We start from the raw sequence: 23,548 nt of genomic DNA on the forward strand, positions 1-23,548 counted from the left end.
TCATTCCAGCCACTAGCCACAGCGAGGGTTCGGAACTCCAAGGCGTAGTCCTGAACGGAGCGCTGACCCTGCTTAAGTTGATACAGACGCTTGCCGGCCGTGGTGTCTCCTGCTAGCCTTCCGAACACCTCTCTGAAATGGGCTAGGAAGCTGGTCAGGGATTGGGTGACGTGTCCATCCTGGGTCCAGATGGACTCTGCCCACTGCAGCGCTCGCCCCTGGAGCTGAGAAATAACAAAAGCTACCTTGGAGCGCTCGGTAGGGTACTGGGAAGATTGCATCTCCAGGACCAGAGAACACTGCAAGATGAAGCCGTTGCAGTCCTCCTCTGAGCCAGAGAAGGGCGCTGGTTTAGCCATGGGACTGGCGCATGTCGGAGCAGGTGGTGTGGCTGGAGCAGAAGTGGAAGTGGTGGAGCAATGAGGCCACGGCGCAGGATGTCCACCAACTCCTGGAACGGATCCGTGGCACTCATGCTGTCGTCTTGTAGTGGTCCAGTCTTCTGTTACGGACAGAGCAGGCCGGAGACACCAAGATGAGACAGATAGTTTTTATTGCACACGATGTAAACAGACAAAGAGTAGATGGTATTGTACACACATACACACCCACAGGGCATGAGGCTTAACAATTCAAAATGTTGTCCTGCAGACTTGCTGACTGCAGGGAAAAGTTGATTAGCTGTTGCAAACAGGCTTACATTTATACAAAGAAACAGGGATAAAGAAAGAACATCATGTACTAAGGACAGTATGTATTATAATGACCATGAGAGTAGAAGTAACAGTTGTGGGGAATGAAGCAGAGACTTTAGCAACTTACAAACAGAGGAAGTGTAGGATTCCTCCCCTAGGGCGCTGTCTCCACACGAATGGTGGAATCGTGTGCCAAGAGGCTGGGACCAGTCAGTACACCAACAAGGGAAAGCCAAGTCTAAACCACAGCTCCCCTCGTCTTTTTACAACCAGTCAGATAACTGCACATTTCTATTATAAAACCCTGTATAATGCTAAGGAGAGGACTCTTTCCTAGGATGCTGACTACAGATTAACAGCTTGTTGACTGTGGTTTTCTGAATAGAAAAGATCCTTGTACAAGATATGTTTTGATCCTCCAATGTTTTAATAAATGCCAAATTAAGGAATAGCTGTTACGGACAAAACTGGCCGGAGACACAAGGAAGGGTATGATATAGTTTATTGTAGCACACAGAGCGTAGATTGATAATGAAGGGAAGTATACTGTCCTTTGAATGGAGATGGCAGAGCTCTGGAGTAGAGTGGCAGAGCACAGAGGAGTTGGTCCACACAGGCCGGGAGACTGGAGCGACACACATGGAAGACGAGAGACACACGGGACCAGGAGCTGGAGTGGATAACTCACGGTGGACTGGAGACACACGGGGACTGGAGCTGGAGTGACATACACGGAGAACAGGAGCACAAAGGAGCCGGAGAAGAGGTACTGGGTACTGGTGGCTGGTAGTAGTCTGTTTAGGAAAAGTGAGTCCAAGGTGTTTAACGATTCAGGGGGAACTAGCGTTCTATCCTTAGTCATTAACGAGACCGGACCCAGACTGTGGTGAGGAGCTGGGTTATATAGGGGAGTAGAGTGACTGATTAAGTGCAGGTGTGTGATAGGTGACAGGTGCATGGAATCAGTGCTCAGGTGAGGGAGTGCATAGTGAAGGGGAGTGGCTGGAGAGAACATGACAGACTGTGACAATAGCTTCTCTCCAGACTTTTCTTTTGCAAATAAACAAACGTGCTGATGAAATTGGTGACCCCGACGTGATTTGCTGAGGAAGAAAAGGAGAAAATTCCACTGCTGAGGTTTTTGCCGGTGGGACCAGCTCTGTGTTTCTGGACTCCTCGTCACTTACCGGGATCCCTTAAAGAAAAGGTAAGCAGAAGCCTGTTGTTAACAATCAAATTCTGTGCATTGACTAATACCAAATTAAAAGTGAGTGAGGAGAAGGTAAGGAAATTACAGACTAATTTGTATAAGATAAACAAGTGAATTGAATACATGTTATATGTGTACTGAAATTGGAGAATCAAAACTAAGAAATATATTGAAGGGTTAAAGTCCCTAAGGGTAGAATCCCCAAAAGAAAGAAGAAATACTGTGTGTCAAAGAGCATATATGAGAATAAAATGCTAATGATGTCTCTGTGTTAACAAAGCTGTTTGTCTGTGGAAACCTAGCGGTGTTAGTCTTTCTGATTATGGTCTTAATCTTGAGCTACGTTGGTTTGGGTTGTATGATCTATTTGAAAAATATTAAAAGGACACCTGGAGGTGTATGTGTACAAGCATAATGGCAGATCAGCCTATGAATTTGGGCCAGATAAAGCCACATGTCATACAAAAGCCAGAGGAAAAAGTAGGTAAAAAAAGACAAGGGACAGACAAAGAAAGCAGTAGAAAAGTTGTGGGAGAAATGTGAGAGACAAGGTCTCCTCACCAGCAACCAGGAAGCTGAGCTGCCCACCCCTCAAGTGATCATGTGCATGGTGACTGCTGCAGCTGCAAGTCATAGAGAAGCCCTTTGTGATTGGAAAACAACAGGGGCTCCCAAATGGGGATTGGCATATAGGAGACTGGAGAAGGCCAGAGACAGAGATGCAACCACCATGGCCATTTGCGAAATCATGACAACAGTAGGCAAGGTAAATGGAAAGCGAAAAAAGGAGAAAAAGGAGGGAGTCAGCTGCTGCCTCAACAACAGCAACCATGCTGTCCGTTTCACCAACCACTCCTCCAGAGAAGGGGGTCCACCCAGCCAACTGTACCCCTCCCTCCAGGGAATAGGAGCTCCCCCTCCATACCACACTCCTCCTTCCCCCGAGGGACCCTCCCCCACACCAGTGCAAGCTCCGGTGGTGCACTTGAAGGGAGGTCAATTGGAACTGGAGACACCAGAAGATGCAATGAATGCCGCCTTCCACAAGGAAGCAACCGGAGCCATAGGATCACTGGCTAAGGTTATGGAACACTCCTTGAACCGGATGGAAGACTTGACATCTGCTGTGGCAGAATTCTCTCTAAACCAGAGCACCCGCTCTACTTCTGTGCCTCCAGGAGCAAGCCTCACTGTACCCGCTTCAGCTTGACCATGGTCTGCAGCCTCCAGAGGAATATCAATATGAACTCAGGTTCCAGGGAAAGGGAGTGCAGCCTCCCCCCATTCAGGGACACGAGAACCCCCTCCCCTGATGGATAAACCGCAAGTGCCCTATGGAAAGCAAGGGGAAAGAGGTCTAACGAAGGAAGAATCAATGAGACTAAAGCATTAATTGGAGGAGTTGGAGAGAGAAGGACTCAGGGAACGGGACCCTGACAGCAATGATGAACAACACGAGGAGAGAAGGTCCTCTGGACCATGGGTCATGATCCTAATGGATGGGTGGAGACTCCAATCCAGAGAGTGATGGGAGTGCTTACAGGCCAATTTGAAGGATACCTGACTCCCCTCGAGTCCACCTCGACACCACAGGAGTCTAGACGTCTTCCAACATCTCATGGACACACCTATGATTTACGAGATAGAAAAAACAAGGTAAACTACACCCAGATGCCCCTAGGCGTGGCCGGGAATGGCGCACCAGCTTATGCCCCTTTCGCTCATAGAGATATGGATGGATTGATGGGAAAACTGCCTCCTCTAGCTGGAGGAGCAGAAGACTAGATTGCAACGTTGGAAAGCCTCACAATGGGAGAAACTCTTTGTGCTGGAGATATGAGAGCCCTCCTGGGAAGAGCAGAGGGGATATGGGTTGCAAAGAAGTTACTTAAGATGGCAGGAATACGATCTGCGGATCCTGACCACAGACCATTCAACACCTTCAGGAACCTACTGTGGGATGCTTTAAGACGAGAATATCCAACTGACGGAAACATAGACGGAGTAGGCGATATCAAGATGAACCCTGGAGAAGGAATGCTGGAATATTTGAAGAGAGCAGCCAAACTGTGGGCACAACACACTGGTGCCAGACATGATTCCAGTGAAGCTATACAGGCCCTTTGGAAAATACAGTGTGTCAAGGGGCTCCCCGATGAAGTACAAAAGGCTCTGGTGGCCGTGGTAGGTCTCCAGAAGATGTACACCAGACTACTACAAGGCTACCGGGGCAGCCCTGGATTGTTCAACGCTGTACTAAAACAACATCATACAGTACGTGGAAGGATTCCCTTGGCTGCGCCTACAGCTGAAGCCTGCCTGACTGCTACACACTCCCTGCTCACACTGCTCGCGGAACAAGGGTACAAAGTCAAGAGAGACAAAAAATTTGCAGGCGATTGGTTGTGTTTCTAGGTCGCGAGATCTCTCATAAAGGACACAGAAGTCATCCATCCTGTCACATGGAAAACCAGCCACAGTCCAACAAATTCTAGCAAATTCTAGTCCTGACAGGGTACAGCCGTAATCATGTTTTTGCATATGTGGAGCTCACACAACCCCTGCGTGACATGGTGGCGGAGGTAGGAAATCACAACCTCACTGGCCACTTGTCATGGACTCAACCTGCAGAAGAGGCCTTCACCCTCATGAAACAAGCACTGGCACAAGTTGCTGCTCTTGCATCCCCAGACTACACAAAACCTTTCCATCTTGATGTTTCTGAAAAAGCTGGTGTAGTTAATGCTGTGTTTTTCCAGAAAAGGGAGGGAGAAAAAAGAGTGCTAATGTGCCACAGCTCCAAACTGGATAATACGGAAAATGTACAAGGTACTTGGCAGCATTGGCAAAAGCAATCACAAAAACAAGCCACATAGTAATGTGCCACGAATTGAAAGTGAACACTGATCATGGAGTAGTGGCAATTTTGGGATCAAGTGCAATCACCTTCTCCACAGCAAGAAAAACAAAAATTTCAGACATTCTGCTGCAACCACATGTCACATACCACACTGAAGGTGTGAACATGGCAAGTGGACTGGCCAATAACAACCAAGCGCATAACTGTGCGGAAAGAGCTGAGAAAGATGTAAGACTCAGAGCAGATCTGGAAACAGAACCTCTACAAAACCCAGAGGTGGTCCTGTTCACAGATGGATGCTGCTACAGAGGAGACAGTGGAAATGTGGCCTCCTATGCTGTAGTAATGTTTTACTGACTACTGTCAGATGAGGAAGAAGAGTTACAGGGGGTACAGGTAGACGGGGAAGGGGGTTGTAGTGTGTAGTTGTGCCATTTTGATTAAGTTTACACCTTAAGTTACACACATATGGACATGAGGCTTAACAATTCAAAGTGTTGTCCTGCAGACTTGCTGACTGCAGGGAAAAGTTGATTAGCTGTTGCAAACAGGCTTACATTTATACAAAGAAACAGGGATAAAGCAAGAACATCGTGTACTAAGGACAGTATGTATTATAATGACCATGAGAGGAGAAGTAACAGTTGTGGGGAATGAAGCAGAGACTTTAGCAACTTACAAACAGAGGAAGTGTAGTATTCCTCCCCTAGGGCGCTGTGGTGGAATCGTGTGCCAAGAGGCTGGGACCAGTCTGTGCACCAACAAGGGAAAGCCAAGTCTAATCCCCCCCTGTAGTCAGCATCCTAGGACTCTTTCCTAGGATGCTGACTACAGATTAACAGCTTGCTGACTGTGGTTTTCTGAATAGTAAAGATCCTTTTACAAGATATGTTTTGATCCTCCAATGTTTTAATAAATTAAATTACGGAATTAAAGAATAGCTTCTCTCCAGACTTTTCTTTTGCAAATAAACAAACACACTGACACTTGCTACATTCATGTGTTTTTTTCCCCCTTGGAATGACCAATGTCTTTGTACTGTGGTCCTTTGCCACACTATCCCTACTTGATACCACACCCTCAACCCCAACCAGTGCACCAATAAAGGCTTGATCCCTCACTGGCTTCCCACGTGAGTATGACCACTAGACATTTCGCATAGCAGTGATGTTTACTTGTCAAACACAGGTGTAAGTGATAACATTAATGATGGCTGCATTCCACTTAGGTGTGCTCATTCCAAAGCCTGCTATTGGGTTAACTGACAAACTTAAATGTAACAGCATTCATTCATGTTATTAGTCACACTGCTTAAAGCTCAGTGATGTTAGTGCATGCTAAATTGTTTGCATGGAGCACCAAAACCAATGATCTACTGAAAATATACAAATGATTTCCTGCAGCTTACATGTTTGCATCATTTAACAGTGATGTTGACTGGTAGGAAAACTGCTTCAACTGTACTGCAGTGAGTGCATGTTTCTTAAATTAGGTCCAGGTAATGCAGTAGTAATGCTTCACTGAATATCACTGAATGATACAAATTCTTAAACATAAATCACAAACCCATCAGCTTACAGCGCTCCACTGATGTCATTTCTTTTTCCTCTTGATCTCTGCTTTCCATTATTTGATCCCCTTGATTTTTGTGTCCATCAAATTAACTAGAGAAATCAAATGAATTCTCTCAAAGATTCACAATAAAGGCACTCAATTCATTTGGTGTAATAAGACCAGCCTGCAGTCCTGTGGCCCCTATAAAAAATGAATGGAATATGAAGTCCCCTTGCTTGTCTCTTGTGAAGTGATAGGGCTGTTGGGCTGCTACAGACCTCCAGCGTTCGTTGGTCTGCTCTAGGAGTAAGAGTCCACTGTCTTCTCCTTCCTAATGAGCTGCTGCTGGAGATGACGGTTGAGATGGTGGTTATTTAGTCGAAAGCAATACAGAAAAGTAGTTTTAAGGTGACGTGACATGAGTGTTGACATGAGATAACCATTCTGCAATTGCATCAGCGAGATATTATTACATTCTTTACCGATCTTGAAGTGAAGTTACTGCAAAAAGGTGAGCCTGTATCGTAGCTAAGCGGTTAGCATTAACGTTACTAATTAGCATGTTTTTACATGTTTGATTTGATTTCAGTGATGTTAGGTTGATATTATTACAAAACTTGTTGTGACATTCATCCTGACATGTTTGGTATCTTTGGAAATGTTGGGATCTTGACTAGAATGCAAAATAAAGTTCTGTGGGTTTGAACTTGGCTGAATTTGATCCCGCATGAGGAATCATAGGGTAAGTTAGAAGTTTAATCGGCTGCTCCTCTACTAGCACATCTGTCACCTGTCATATTAATGCAAAAGAAACAAAGCTGAATTATTAGAACTACCTGAGCTTGTTGGTGGTATCAGGGCTGTGGTGGCTCTGTTGTATGTTTGTAAGTGAGCAGTGACAGATGCTAACATGAACAATCAGTGCTGTCCTCAGCCATGAACAATCAAAATATAATACACTATAATACAGGTAAGAAAAATTAAGGACAAATTGGATATAAGTATAAAAGCTAAAATAAGTACCAAAGTGGATTTACAGGTCAAGTATCACCTTGGCCTTTACTGTATGTGCAATGCGAGCATGATGATAGAGAAACACGCTTATCTGTCTGTATCAGTCACGCCCCCACGTGCTCTGTATGAATATTTGTTTGTGGCATGTATCATTGTGGCATGCCTTGATAAACCTTACAGTGAAGGAGTCAATAAATAAATAAAGCATATGAAATAAGGTCTAATTACAAAGGTTCTGATCAGTCAGGAATAGACGTGGTTTTAAATATTAATAGCTATTTACAGACTGTGTGGGCTGAAATGCACAAGAAGCCTGATTCTTCTTTATATTAATTCACTACATGTTTACAATCGGGTAGGCAAACTCATTAAAATATGCAATAATTAATAATTAAAAAAGATCAGTGTATATGATGAAGTAGTGGCATGAAAATGTGCCACAGCGACATCTGCTTATACCGTAGGTTAGCACACTCTGCCGAACCCCGGTGGGAGAATCCATATCCCAGTTTAGGCATCACCTGTGTTTGCCCACAGTTAGATGATGGGACCACATTTCCAGCATGTCCAAAGGTTGGTTCTAGTTCCAGCCTGGTTCTTCTTTGATTACTCATTTGCTATTTCCATGAAATGATGGAATCAAATTGATGTCTGCGCTGAGGTCACAGCGTTTGGAGTCTCTTGACTTTTGGCCCAGTTTTCCAGAATGAGAATTTGATTGTCCCTATTCACAAAATGCTTAGAATAGCATGACCCTAACATAAGCCATACATTTTCAGTCACCAAATATGAACCTCACGGAATGTGTATGGGAGATTCCAAAATATTACTAAATGTCAAGTTTGCCACCATTCTATAATCTTCACTAATATCAACAAAGTGAAGAAAATGTAGAAGAAATTTGGATAATTATTCACTTTTGATCAGAAAGTGTTTCATAATTCACATGTTTGTGTTGTGCCTATCCTGCATGTCACTGATGAGCTTCTCTGAAGATGTGAGGACAAGAACATACGCCTGCGAGCTGTCTGTGACATTGCCTGTGTTGCCTCGCATTTGCATGAGCACATTTTTAAACTCCTGTGTAAAACAGAATTATTGTTTTGATAAAAGACTTGGACACATCAACTCAAAATGATGGCATAGTGTGTTTGATCAGAAATCAGGGGAGGGCATACCACACAACTTCTCCTTGGCCGTACCAGCATTTCACATTGATGGACACAAATTGCCATGCCAGGTAATTCAGAGACATCAGGACCTGTATCAAATGTCATTCACTCTCCGTTTGGCCTCCATTTCCCTGTCTATCCACTGCGCTGCTGAAATAGTAGAACATGTAGAATGCCTAAAAGTAATCTTAAATATTTTCCCACCTGGTATTTGTCTAAACTTGCTTCAGAGCTGCACTGTTTATGACAGTATAGTAGAATTATGTTCAGTGTCAGTGTATGTGATATTCTATGACTTTGCTTTAATCACAGATCAAGTACAGTAGCAGATGGCTTGATGGGTTTGGGCTCACTGGTGGGGGGGAATGAAGAGGTTGTGGTCTTTCCTCTGAACATTTGCCAGAGTCCCAATGGAGATGACTCCGTCTGACCTGCTGACTGATGCCCTTCTGCATTATGGACGGAGGAAATCAACTGACCTAGGTTAGTCCACTGCTCTATAGCCTGTCACAATTCAGTGCTGGTAGTTCAATGTAACCACTGTGCTTAGTTCCATTTTTAAAAATGTTATATGTTGAGGAGTTTAGCTGGTCACACACAAATTGGTCAACATAAGTAAATTGAACGGTGTCTTTACAGAGGTGCAGCTCCTGCAGAGCTCAGACGAAGCAGAGAAAATATCAATTCTCACTCATGAAGACATCTCGTGTGTCATCAGAGAGGCACCAGGTAAACCATGCACATAAGAAGCAGGTAACAATAGTTGTGAGTAGTAGAATTTTAGATTCCATTTACGAGCGCATTTTGCAGGAGAGTATGTAGCATTGGTGGTTGTCTTGTTTCCTGTTATTTTGTTGTCAAAACCAATAAGTAAGCAACTTAAGTGAATGCATGAATGTCTTGAATATTGTAATAAGGTCACAAATATTAACAAAGAATATTGCAAATATGTTATATTTACCTCTCCATGTACAGTAATGAAGTACAATCCTATAAGCTGTGTGGGTGAAGAAGTAACATGAAAGGAAGCACTTTATTAGAGCTGTAATGTCTCCAGACACTGACTGGAAAAGGAACTACATCATCAAACTGATTCAGTTCTACAAGCTCAAGTAAGAGTTCAATGTGTTTATGTAAGAGTATATAATCATTACACCCATCTTTAAGTGCCCTCCTGACGTGCTTCAACATGGAAGCCTAGGTGTGATTACATAGCTATTAGCCAGACAATAACGTAGCATATCGTTGCAAGAAACTGTCACACTGATGTTATAAATGAAGTGTTGCTATAATGCTGCAGTAATTGAATATGGTGTGATTAATAATCAATTACCACCAAGGCCTCCCCGACAACTTATGCAGTGTTTGGTCAGGTGTACACAGCGATGCTCTCAGGTTTGGAACGACTGAATTATTGTGCTGTACGTTCTGTAATACAGTATATAGATCCGGGACTTGTGAGTCGTATATGGAGGATGAAACAGAGTTAGTAGGCAGTATCTGTGTGTTATCACTCTACTAACTACCTGCCAACTACCTGCCAATCACTTCAGAACTAGAATTTGGGAGTTGGAAATACTGAATTGAGAGTACACTAGGGAGTTTAAGGGGATGGTGAACACATTTGTGTAATCAGATTTTAAATATCTAATTGTCAAATGGGTGAATTTATTTATTTATTTATTTATTTTACATATTTTACCCATATTTGCCAGCACCAACCAATTGTTGACTATATTCTCATGATAGCTGAGAATATATAGCTGAGGTCAGTATCTCAAATCAGGAGCCATGAAGAATCTCCATACTGACATATGTTACTCTCCAGACCTTTTTAACGATGTATCTGGTTTTTTAGCCGAAATAGTGACCAAAATGAGTCACCTTCAGAGAGTAAGAGGCGATTGCAGAAATGTATGTGGAAATATGGACATGTGGACAAAGAAATGAAGTGTATGAACTATATGAAGGTGACAAGAGCAAAAATTAAATGTGACATGTACATAAATAATGCTATTATGGAACAGTGGAGGCTGAATGCAATGCACCTGTCTTCATCCCGTTTATGTGGCCATAGTACAAGATTTGATGCACACACACACACACACACACACACACACACACAAGTTGGAGTGCTTCATTGGTTGATGTGGCTCAATATTAGGCTAATTAGGGAAGACTATGTTTTAAGAAAGGTGATTTCATAATGAAGTATCCTCAGCCGCATGTTCTCAGATATATAAAATCAAATGAGCAACTTCACATTTTACAATCACAGGCCATAAAAGGCCTTTTTAACAGACAGTGGCGTTTGGATTCAGGTGACAGCCGACCTGCAGAAATTTAAAATGGAATGAAAAAACCCTTTTGCTCAGAATTGAATGAGAAATAATTCAAACTGATGGCCATAACATTAAATTATATAGTAACACAGGGACTTGTGATGTGGTGCTGTACCTGCCGTCCCACACGATTTGCCTTTTGGATGATGGATTACAATCTTTTATGGGCAGCAAGGTGCTTATTATATAAACTTTAATAACTCCCAATTCCTGATAAATCAGACAGGATTCTTACAGTTGACAGTAAAAACAACAAACAACTCAAAATATAAACCCTGTGTTGGGATCAATGTAGTAAATGTTACATGTTTCCTAACACTGATGCATGTGTCAGGGTGCTCTTCTTCGTGCCATCAAAACGGATGCGGCAGACGCAGCACAAACTGCCTCCATCTACCAAAGGAAAAACTAAAATATTTCGGGAGGTGAAGCCAGTTCATGAATGAAATGAAATCATCAGCATGTTCAGGGCCACCATGTACAACAACAACAAACCTTTTAGTATAACGATTAAAAGCATCTTTTAAATATTGTCTCTCACTCTTGTTTCTGAGAATGTCCCTACAAAAAACACTGTGTGGCGACAGCTCTCGTGTGTGAAGTTTCGGCTTTGAGGGCCGAGGGCTCAGAAGAAGCTTTAAAGGACCTTTTGTAGTTTCCAATCCAGTTCTGAAAGAGAGAAAACAAAAATAATGAAATGGTATTACACCAATTACACTGACTTTGACCACGTTCCATTTTGTAATTTGTACCAGCAGTACAGCAGAATGATGCACCAAAGTAAATCTATGACTCAGGTTTCCAAACGGATCGCTCATGTTGCCTCGCTTCTAGTGACGTCATGACGTCAAGGTGATGCGTGGTGTCTGGACGCATCTGCTCGCCACAGAAGTCAGTGGGAAGGATCGGCGTATCATCTGCACGCAGTTTGAAAGTGTAGTTTGTACGCAGATTGGTGAGACTGGGGTTCTCATGCATACCGACTACACTGCATGCCCATGTAGCTCAGGCATGAGCACATACACACACCTGCTCCCCAGGCCCCCTGCTACAAAGGGACAGTAATTAGATACAGTGCATAAAATGAGCACTGAGCAAACCCACACTGAATTGGCAAAGGGACAGTTGTTTGCTGCTGAACGGAGACAAATAGTGTTGATGAAAAACAGAGGGAAGCAGCTATTTGTTTCAGCATTTTGCCACTGCTACATAATAGACCAGAAAAAATAAATAGAGCATTTGCATAAGTTGAGTCATTTGACAATATATTAGCACTGCGGGCAGATATATGAAACCCTTCCATCTCAGCCAATGAGATCTGAAACATCTGAGAAAGCAAATTACTTCCCTGGTGATGAAATTCGAATTGTGCATGGATGCTGAATAATAATTCCATCTCCTCAGTTTGAAATTAGACTCATGAAAAGACTGCTTAGATCACAGATGGCTTTGTTATGTGCAGTCATTTCATCTCAGTGCTGGTATGAAATATCATGCTGCTTCATCACGGTTGGTTGTTCCATGCACTATACATTTCCATTCATTGTAATTCATCATTGAGATTTTGGGCTTCTCAGCAAAATAATCAAGCATGAGATCAGTGTTTTCTTATGTAACTATGTCATTTTTCACAAAATAAATCAGGCCCATGCTTGTTGTATTATATTACCCACACTGACACCTTGTGTTTGCATTATGCCATAACTTGATGAGTAAGCAGCAGGAAGGATCACTGTGATGGCATAAGTATATACAGCTCATGCATCCGCACATACATACAGTGCTGGTGGTGGAAGATAACAGAGTACACTGATTCAAGTACTGTACTTTTAAGGTACTTGCGCTTTACTTGAGTCCCTGCATTTTATTTTACTTTATACTTTGAAAATCAAGATAGAACATATGATCAGCTACGCATTGTTATGGATAATTCCCCAACAGTATATTAAGTAGGTCAAATTAGCTCCACCTCAACCAGCTAAAACATTAAAATGCTGCTTACACAGTGATGCATCTACAGCCTAATAGAAATCCAATAACAATTGTGTTATTGTGTTATTGCACTGACAGGGGCCATTCTGCCACACAAGGGGTACTTTAAGTGCATTTTTCTGCTAAATATTATTAAAATCAGTGTTTACAATGTGATTTACAAAAGCCAAACATGAAACAAAGAAAAATCAGGTGAATAGTAAACATTTAAAACTAATCGAAATAACAAAATCAGGAAAAGTGACAGGTAATATATGTACATAATACACTCAGTGGCCACTTTATTAGGGACAACTGTAAAATCTAATGCACTCCAATACAGCAACTCAGTATATATATATATATATATATACATATATATATAAAATATAAATCTGCGGGCCAGGCCATAAAGTCCTTTAAAAAAGAAGGAAAGTCAATTCTAAAAGAAACTGGCAACCAGCATAAAGACATTAAAGGGGAGTAATATGTTCTCTTTTCTTAGTTTTTATTAAGAGTCTGCTGCTGCATTCTGTACAATGTGGAGTCTGTGAATTGTTGTCATATTTATGCCAGTTAAAGGACCATTACAGTTGTGGAAGTGTGAGGAAATGTAAGCATGTATGATGAATTCAGTAGGCCAAAACGGAATGGACATAGTACATACAGACATACAGACATACTGTATGTGCTGGTTGTGAGTTTACTGGAAGATCTTAAATATATTAGCCATCTTTTTAAGACTGTTAACAGTGTTTTCTATGTGGACACAAATCCATATCTACATCGACTCCTTCTATCGACAGAGAAATACACTGTACTTTGTGATTTGATGGAGACACATTCCATGTTCCAACGTTTCTGAGTAGATGGTATCGAGCTCTACTGACAAAATGGAGACAAATATTTCCTTTCACTATTACTGTAAAACCACAGTGGGTTGAAGAATATTAATCATGCCAAGAATTGCTGTTCATTGTGAGGGTAATTATACCAGCTAATTAACAAGTCTCTGAGAAGCTATTCTCAACAGTTCCAGCACCTGCAAAAGCAACACAACAGCGTCATCAGTTGTACAGGATAACAGTGAGCAGCAGAGACGCAGGTGGCCCATGTAAAGCCTTGTGTACATCAGCTGCCAGCTTCATATAATGTGACGCGACATGTTCATTCTCCTCTTTGCCACACTACATTTCATTTGAGGCTGCCGTGTATGCAGCTCAGTGAGGCTGCTCGGGCTCCGTGCATTGATTTTACTGATGTAGGATGGTTCATGTCTGCTATGCTTTTTGCTAGTTGATTTCCCCCCCCCCTCCAAAAAAAAACCACCCAGAATCCTGTGCAGCACTCTGTAGATCTACTCTTGCACCTCAGCTTATATACCATATTTCAGTGACATCTTTCTAGACGTTCTATGCCTGTGAAATGTTTTATATATTGTAAGTGTCTTTAATACAATACTGTATAGTACTGTATATTTTTAATTGTATGTTTTTGTTTTTTGTATTGAGAGTGCCTTGCTACAAGAATACAGATGACGGAACAGACATTCATTATCACAAAAGGGTGAATCCCTAACGACTTTGGTGATACCCTGACTTTTCCTCGAGCACCAGCAGCAGGTCCACTTGTCCAAAATGTCACTTCATTACAGGATAGCTCCAAAATGAATGGCTGACTTCCTGTCAGCCTCAGGTGCACTCTGAGTTTAATGCTTATATGTGATTATTTCAGAATAAATGTTAACTGGGCTTCACTTTAGGCTTAACTGGCCCAGTTGAGCCTGTGAATGTTGAGCTGAGCCTCACAGGCTGACCCTGAGATGTCCAAAGATGCCCCAGTGAAGGCCTCGGCATGCATCAAACAATGTGTTTGCTGGATTGTCTGACACGTCCTCCCCCCACACACCATCCCGACATCAGAATTGGGAGTCTGTGCCTGACAATTTTAGTAATTCTCTCAAACCAGCAATTAGATAATAACACCCACTTCACACAGCGGTTGGTCAGATGTTTGGAGGTCAGAAAGGAGGAGCCAGGGTTTGAACTTCTCTTTCAAGCTCTTTTTTCCATTTGTCACACGTTACAACTGACAACCAAGTGACAAGTGAATGTCTTCGAGGAGCGACTGTTATCCTTATTTGAATTCATCAGGTCTTGCAACTCTCTCTCTGACATGTCGCTCTGCACATAGTTGTACTTTTTACCTTTAGGCTGCAAAGGCCAGCCCACAGCGAGTTGATAAACCATTTTCACTTCCAGAACTGATATCCATAATCTGCTTTCGAACTGTCTGCCATCACACACACATCACATTTTTTTATAAACCCATTTTTAATGTAAGGAAAAATGATGACTGCCCACTGTTAATGGAATTAAGCAGGTTAGTTCCATTAATTCCATTGAGATTAAGGATTTTTCCCCTAGGAAGATTTGTCCAAGACAGCAACACAATACAAGGATAAAAATGAAAAAAAATAAACAAACAAAATAAAATTTAAAAAGTAAAATATTGCATAAAGTCAAAATACAAAATCACATAAAACAAGAAGCAGTGTTATTTTGGTTTATAAATAAAATGTTAAACCCACAGGTATATAAAGTCAAATATTGCTTTGAGTTATAAAAAAGCATGAAACCAGAGCGGGGACTCGTAAATCCCTAGGACAAAGTTATTGTAAACTGTATCTAATGTAAATAGCCTGTAGATGGCACTGTTGGCTGTCTCATGTCCCAAGAGACAGAAAGAATGTATAGCACTCTTTTAGTGCTATAGCCTACACTCTTTTTGCTCTAACCATATACAGTACGTGTGGTGTGCACCGATGAGCATGTATGTCCCATTTTAATTATTTTATTAATTTCTTTATTAGAGAAGTGTTGACATTTGCCAGTCTTTTGCAAGTATTTATTCATCACATACTGGTTGAATTTAGTTGGATTTTTCTTAATTAATATTAATAGTATTAATATTAGTATTAGTATTAGAATTTATATTATAAGTAATTGTAGTACGAGGACGTAATTGTTAGTTTTTGGCTCTATACAAATCTCGCGATGTGTCGCAGCCGGTATTCTCCAAGGAGACTGTACGCATTTTGCTTTGACGTTCTCTCGTCAATCCACATACCATTACGTTCAATAATGTGCGTATCCCACTAGGTGCAGCATCTTTGGTACAACTACTACTACTACTTCTTTACAGAGTTGAGTGCTGAGTTGAGAGGGAATGTCAAGCCGAGAAATATTGGATAGTGAAGCAGACGGGAACGGCGGCATAATGGGTGAGTTTTCTCAGATTTTTTTAAATATTTCCTGTTCTCTTCGGTGTGTAATGTTGACCCGAGTCTAGCGTTAACTTTTGTTGAACGAACAATTTCTATGTAAGCGAAACGGAATGCTTGGAAATAAAGTGGGAAACCGTTCAGTATTAGGCATTCAGTGTTTAACGTTAGCCTAGCCCCGGGTAACTAACTACTCTCAGAGGGAAATGTCACACCAAAATCTGATAGTTTAATGTCTCATTGCTTTTTCAGGTAGCGTAGGTTCATACCTCGGACTTTGTTGTGGTCTTCCGGTAATTTTGGTGGAACGTTTAACCTTAGCACCTATTTTAGAACTAAAGTTAACCTCGCTCACACTGGTGGCTATCGCCCACCATGCTGTGTTATGGTGTAACTTAACATTATGAGAATTATAACGTTACGTCAGGCTATAGAAAACCATGCCTAAAAGTTGAAATTCCCTAAGTTGGCGGTATCTGTTTCCTGTTGTTTTCGACGTAACGTTATACCAAATTGAAAACTGCATCTTAATGAGTGCTAGAATTCTTTACATTATGCAAAGACACAGTACATGCAGTAACGTTTAACTTAACAGTTAAGTTAAACGTACTAGTATGGTACTTTCTTCAGATGTATGTATGGGGTTTGGCTAGGGGCTCTCCAAATAACATTTAGCATTTCACGTTATCGTAGTGTCGTAGCTGGTTTAACTTACACGTTAGCCTGGCATTTCCTGTGTTTTTGTCGTGAGTTAGCTAACGTACGTAACGTTAATTAGTCAAACCTGCTCATTGCAAGAGAAGTGTAGACCCACCACAAGTATCTAAAAGGGTTAGACAGTTTACGTTGTTTACCAGATAAACGGCTGAATAGCTGAGAGTGTGAGGAAAAATGAGCTACATGGGTTAGTGTCATCCTCCCAGGTGGTAAAAACAGGTCTGTCTGTAATACTGAAAGCAGAAAACTTGTCAGCTAAGTCTCATTGTGATGGCAGGTGCATTATTAAATCATCTCCATCGACAGCCACAGAAATATGTGGATCGATAACGTCATTGATTTCAGCCATGTTCCTGACAAGTCTGTGTGTGGTTGACAGACTGTTAAATTGTGACATGTTTTGATGCCATTTATGATAGGTCATCAAAGTTAAACGTACTACAGTCGGACTCAAAATATTCACATCTAATTGGATGTGGTATCTCCATATCAAGGTCACACTATACAGTTGCTGCAGTTTACCTTGCCATCCCAAAGGAAAGATGAAGCACAAGTACATGCAGTAATTAAACATCTAAGGCTATCATGGGAATACAATTGGTGGGATATTGCAGTCAGAGCCAAGTGGCATGTTGTCTGTGCCGTTTGCATAGTGGCAATGAGATAGCACAGATGGGCAGGTCAGGCGTTCAGCCAGACAGACAGAGAGTCAGATGGCGTGGCAGTCAAATACCAGGGGGACGTCTGTGAAGGCCGAGCTGTGTGTGAGCGTGCTCTCAGTTTGTTCAGGTGTTAGTGTAATAGAGTTTAGCCTCAGTCTTAGTCATCTCTAAGGACACAAATGGTTTATTATCCTTTGTCTATATGCAGTGAGGGGCTTGTACATGGCCAATTTCAGGTTTGTAAGTCAATCTGTGCAATCACGCCACAGGTCTAAATTAAATTGTCCTTATCTTTACAGTGCAGTTAAAAAAATATATACATGCAGAGAGTAGCAAAGACAAAATGTCACATCTGTTTTGGACATTTATATGTTTACTTGGGGTATAGCTTTAAATTCAGTTATCTTTCTATGAATATAGATGACATCTTCAGTTTCACATTGATCTATTGCAAATAGAGAATAAATTATTGTCAGTGCAATGCTGTCAGTTTCAGTATACTCCAGTGTGTGTGTGTGTGTGTGTGTGTGTGTATTGAAATAGGCTGTAAGTTGTATTTAGGCTCAGGTACACACCTTCAGTCACATCTGACTCTTAGCTCAGACTTGGAGACTATAGATTGAAAACACTGAAATACCCAATTTTGTATTGAAATGGGGTCAAATGTAATAGCTAAGCTTAAACTTGAGGGGGAAATACATTTTTTTTTAAAAAGTCAACATTTTGAAATGGTGTGAATGGAGCCAAGTCTTATCAACAGAGAAGTCTGGAAGAATAACAGAGCTGGATGATGCATGAAATGTCTGAGCTCTCTTAAGGTCGTGGGAAGGGGTTTGTCAGAAAGCACTGGTATCCTCTCTGCTGTTGAATTCATACTCAGTGCTCAGAGCTCCACCTCTACGCTACCTCTCTGCAACCCCAGCTTCCTGGAGGCTCACCACATTGTTTCCGGCAGTTTAGCAAACAGCAAAGTGCACCATGCATTTTTCTGTCTGTTACTGTCATATTGCTTTCCTGCAGTGATTTCATTTGTCTGTGACACTGGCTTGGAGCTAAAGCTGAAGACCCAGATGTTAGTTCCCTTTTAGAGAATGGAACTTGTTCCACCTTTGACAATGGTGTCTTAACTATTTGATGAGTGCTGCTGTAAAACAAGCCCTGCTTTCCTTTGGTTAACACCTCCCAGTATGTCAGCAAGTTGTAAAACATCTTTTTGCTTACTTTGTACATTGACTTTGTGTAGTGCAACTGTAATTACCACAGACAAGTTGCCTGAATTCTAGTTTCTGTGATGACAGTGTAGAAACAAAAAAAAAAATAATTAGACAACTCTCCTGCCTTCAACTGAAAATTGATGCACAAACCGACCCAAATTCAGCAAGCTATTTTCTGAAGTAGGCTAATTTGTGTGCATGTGTGGTTGCAGTTTGGCTGAGAAATTGCAGTATAGCTCAGTGTACGTGACACCTCTCCTGTAGATAATAGCATCTTACCCACAAAGCATCAGAATGTAGCAGCACGGTTGCTGCTGATGCTTTTTGTGTAACACATGTGAAAGTGCAGTGTTGCACAGAGACATACTTATTAATGCAATGAAGGCCAGAGTTTTCAACTTACATGTCCTGTCATTAGTTAAAGTGTCTTTGTGTATTATTTGTATTGCCTTCACGTTAGAGTTGAGGTTATGTTTGCAGCCGTTTGCACATTGTTTCAGCCTGAATGTTTGACTGCTCTGCTGCCTGTCAACGGTCTCCAACACAGGAAGCAGTGGGGAGAGGGCCCAGGGATGTAAGCCAGTAGGCCGGTAGTCTGTCAGAAATGTGCATGTGTGTGTGTGCGTGCGCATGTATGTGCTTGTGCATGTAGTTACAGTGAGAGCAGTGTGACGAGTGGAGGATGCATCGTCTTAAGCGCTCAGATTAACTGGTGACAGCTCCTATAAACACACGGGAAATAAGTGCTTGATGATACTGTACAGTTGCTCTGTAGTCTGACTTTGTTGATCCAGAGCACTGTAGTAATGTGATGTGCTAACAGTCTGTTTCAATAATGTTCACTGAAGCTTTCAGTATTTTTCAGGGGTTCCCACCTTAGAAGGCGGTTAGCGTGGCAGTGAAGTGGATGTGGTTATGAAAAAATGTATGTCCGGCTGGTGAATGCTTAAAACTTACTTCATCCCTCACTCTCGCATGTACGGTGAATTATTCCTCACACATATTAGCTAATTGTTACTGATTGAACCCGTTGCTTCTGATATATCCCAACTGGAAAAAATACTCCTTTTCCTGACATTGCGGCAAGAGCACGGCAGATACTAGATTTTTTTTTTATGCCAATGCTAGAGAATTCCAAAAATTGTCACTGCAAAGTATTGACCGATATTTGTTTTTGTTTTGTTTAAAGATTTTATTTAATTTTTTAGGCATTTCTGCTTTATTTTGATAGTCAGAGTAGAGAGAGACAGGAAAGGCAGGGAAGAGAGAGAGGGGATGACATGCAGCAGATGGCCCAGGCCAGCATGGATACATGGTATGCACTCTACCACATACATGCGTATCAGCTGACATATAAATGCTGATACCAGTATATATGCACATACACTCAGTTGCCAGTTTATTAGGTACACCTGGCTAAGTCCTGCAATAAATCCTACCTTCATGAAGGTTGAAATGTTCAGTTTTTGTTTGTTTTAGAGAGTTCATTCAACTGTGTGTGTGTGTAGTTTGTGGTGCTGTTGAACTATACTGTATTATACAGAGAGGTCTTTCTGTTATTTAGCTTATCCTCATAGATATAAATGGGGTGGACAAAATAATAAAAACACCTTTCAGTATAACGGGAAGTTAGTTATTTAGTTTGGTCTGATGATTTGGCCAACTTAGTTGTACTCCTCAGAGTCATGACTCAGTGTCAGACTGTGAAAACCCTTGATCTAAACCACTGGTTCACAACTTTTCTGGTTTGTGACCCATTAAATATAAGAAATGTCTAGTTGTGATCCCTTATTACTGGTTACAAATGTCTATGCATCTGCCAATGAGTGATTGTTCCCTCTCAGATTGTTTCATTTGAATAGATTTTTGTTAAGCAACCCAAGGATTTGGTATTTCACAAGAAGAAAAAGTTTTTTAAAACACAGCGATACAATACAAAATACAACAAATTAGTTTTTGTTCTTTGCCGTTTGGTTAATTACAGAAATAGTGTTTGCTGTGTGAAATAGCGCTTCCTTTCCCTGCTTTAATGTTTGAATTTTATAAATCAGTATTAATCTCTAGTTAGTGGAGGTGGTTATGAATGCAGCGGGGTTGGCTTGCCTCTGTTATAAAAGTTGGGATGCATTGTGTTTCACTGGTTTTACTGGTTCAACTAACTAACTTCTGTCCTAGCAGAAAGAATGACTCAACATATCATTGTATGACTGAGCCTCTATAGTTGCTGCTATGATATTTAAGAAAAGCCCATATATTGTTGGATGTTCCATGTCTGTTAACTGGCAAATAGAGACTAATATAAAAGACTGAGACCTGTTCTCCAGATTCATAGTACATCTGTGTTTTATGTCTGCTGTTATTTGAAAAATGATATTCCAGCCTTTTTCTGGGTGTTTCTATTGTGCCTAAAGTAACTCAGTGAGCTAGATTGATGTGTCCTGTCTTTCTTTATATTGGTCGGATTATTCATTAGTCTACCACGAGGTAGGAAATCTGCTAGTAGATGAGCAGAGCTGTGTCATCTGAAGTGTCCCTTTACTAATTTCTTTCTCTGGTTCTCTTTCCTCTGGTTCTGTTCCTGCCTCATGGACCTGGCTTCTTTGACCGTTGCCTTCCCGTGTCAATTTCTCCAACCCAGCTGTAAGTACTCTGCTTATTTCTCATCAGCCTGCAGGGCCTCTGGGCCGTATGGATCGTAGTAAAAAATGGCTCATACAAAACTCACTTTTCACCAAATGCACATGAATGCAATTTTTACTTTTATTTTTAGAATTGAGTCAATCTAGACACACCTACAGCCTAAATACGTTAATCGATATAAATTGTGCAGTGTACCCTTTAAAGTAGTAATAATTTTACATCATTTGAATGTAATCCTTTAACCCTTTAATCATTAAAATGTGATAAATACAGATATGAGAGGTTGCATTTTTAAATTAGATAACATAAAAACCCTCCATAGCACTGTTTTCCCACTCAGCACCTTTCGCATAACCAATAGATAAGACTTCATTGATATTGTGACTCCTTTTTCAGCTCCATGATGCTTATTGTTAATACATTTGTTAAAAACCTTAACTGATGGAACCATTTACTAGCTTTTTCCAGAGCTTTCAACCACATCTCACTTCCTTGGTGGATGGAGCAACTGTCACTGACACAGACTGTAACTGAACAACCTGGGCAAACTCCATTTCAGTTCAAGAACTTTATTGTCACTGTGCAAGCTCAGCGAAACTGCGTCAATTTCAAATGGTGCATTTGTGTTTAAGACTTCACACATATTTACAAAGAATAAATAAGACATGAATGAGATAAGAACTATAAAATATCAGTGATAAAACATACAGAATCTAAGCAATATCAATAAAAACTATAAGCAATATAGAGTATAAAATACAACTAACAAGGGTGCAAAAAGCAGCAAAAGTGCAGTAAAGGAACAGTGTGACATATATGGAGGGATGGTGTATTGGGCTGTTGAATGACATCTGTGGTTGGTGTAGAAATACTGCACATAATCAGTGGCATAAAGTGACATGCTCCAATGATGGTAGCACATCATTCTCAGGCGGAGGAGATGTCTGAGTTCAGTCGTGCCACAGCTTTGGGGGGAAACGCTGTTTTTCAGCCTGTTTGTGTGTGAGCGGATTGATCTGAAGCGCCTGTCTGATGGGACAAGCTTAAACTACATCCACTGTGGAAGACCATAAGATGTGATTGAAAGCTCTGAAAAAAAGATAGTAATTGATAGTAATTTTTTTGTCAAACACAATATTTTTGTATCACAAAATGTCATGCTTCAATATTTTGTTACACCCCTGCTAGATAATAACTACCCTTTTTGCACTGTACATGTAAGACTAATTCTGTCTTCACTTAACTATGTTCAGTCAGAAATCAGCTGTTTATACAGGCACAGCTTATTTATTTTGTTTTTGTGGCACCAAAGTAGTATTAAGTGGTCTTAGAAGTGCTTTCTGAAATCTGAGCTAGCAAATGGTACAATTTGCCACAATCTGTGCTCATTTTCCAGTATAGTCTTGTGGCTATTGGAGAAAAGTATCAGCTCTGTTTATTTTTGGTCCACAGCAACAGAAGAACCTGGAGGGCTATGTGGGCTTTGCAAATCTTCCCAACCAAGTATACAGAAAATCTGTGAAGAGAGGTTTCGAGTTCACACTCATGGTTGTGGGTAAGTAATTCTCGCTTAGCACCTTTTTACATCCTTGTTTCTCCTCAGTCTATGACACAGTCAGGCATTCATGTGAGGATGAATGTTTGCTTGTTCGAGTGTGAAGGTGACGGGTCTTAAAAGATGTTCATGCATCTACATACAGTAAATCTGTGTCTGTGTTAGAACTTGTTGCTCCTACTGTACATGTTCATGTGTCGAGCAGTATTGCGTTTCACAGAAACGACATGGCTGAAAGCGCTAGCAGAAACGCATTAGAGATGGTTGTAGTTCAGGAGGATGAATTGCACGTAAAACAAGACTCCAGGAAACCATATTTAAAACAAAGGTTTATTCAGCAGTACAGGCAGCCCACTACTGCTGCATGTGTGTGTTTGCACTTTGTGTGTGTGGCTTGTGTCTCTTGGCTTGTGTGGTGGGAGCAGGTTTCCCGTCATTCCATTCATGCAGCCAAAGTCAAAGCCTGAGCAGCTGATTCGAAGGGACCCTTTCCTTTCTCTCCTACACGTTGTCCAGAGGTACCTGAGCAGGAAGCTGCTCTGAATGCCTGCATGATGTCACATCCTGTCCCCTGGGTTCATGGCTTTTAGTGCCTATCTGCCTCCAGGGCTACAGAGCCCGTCTCCATGGCAATGAGATTACCCTCCTCCCTTCTGGCT

At 41.3% G+C, this 23,548-nt stretch overlaps 1 protein-coding gene across 2 annotated transcripts in view; it reads left to right on the forward strand.

Annotated features, from left to right (window-relative positions):
• Window positions 1-15,910: 15,910 nt before the first annotated feature.
• The window catches only part of LOC122864114 (septin-7), a 42,947-nt gene continuing 35,309 nt past the window's right edge, over window positions 15,911-23,548 (forward strand). For both annotated transcript variants that reach the window (XM_044171220.1, XM_044171221.1), the window contains exons 1-3: window positions 15,911-16,101; window positions 17,577-17,578; window positions 22,787-22,889. In XM_044171220.1, the coding sequence (XP_044027155.1) occupies window positions 16,047-16,101; window positions 17,577-17,578; window positions 22,787-22,889 (160 nt within the window). In that variant the 5' untranslated portion in view covers window positions 15,911-16,046. The remainder of the gene's footprint in view (window positions 16,102-17,576; window positions 17,579-22,786; window positions 22,890-23,548) is intronic.

This window comes from Siniperca chuatsi, linkage group LG17 (assembly GCF_020085105.1).
Source record: "Siniperca chuatsi isolate FFG_IHB_CAS linkage group LG17, ASM2008510v1, whole genome shotgun sequence".
NCBI lineage: Eukaryota > Metazoa > Chordata > Actinopteri > Centrarchiformes > Sinipercidae > Siniperca > Siniperca chuatsi.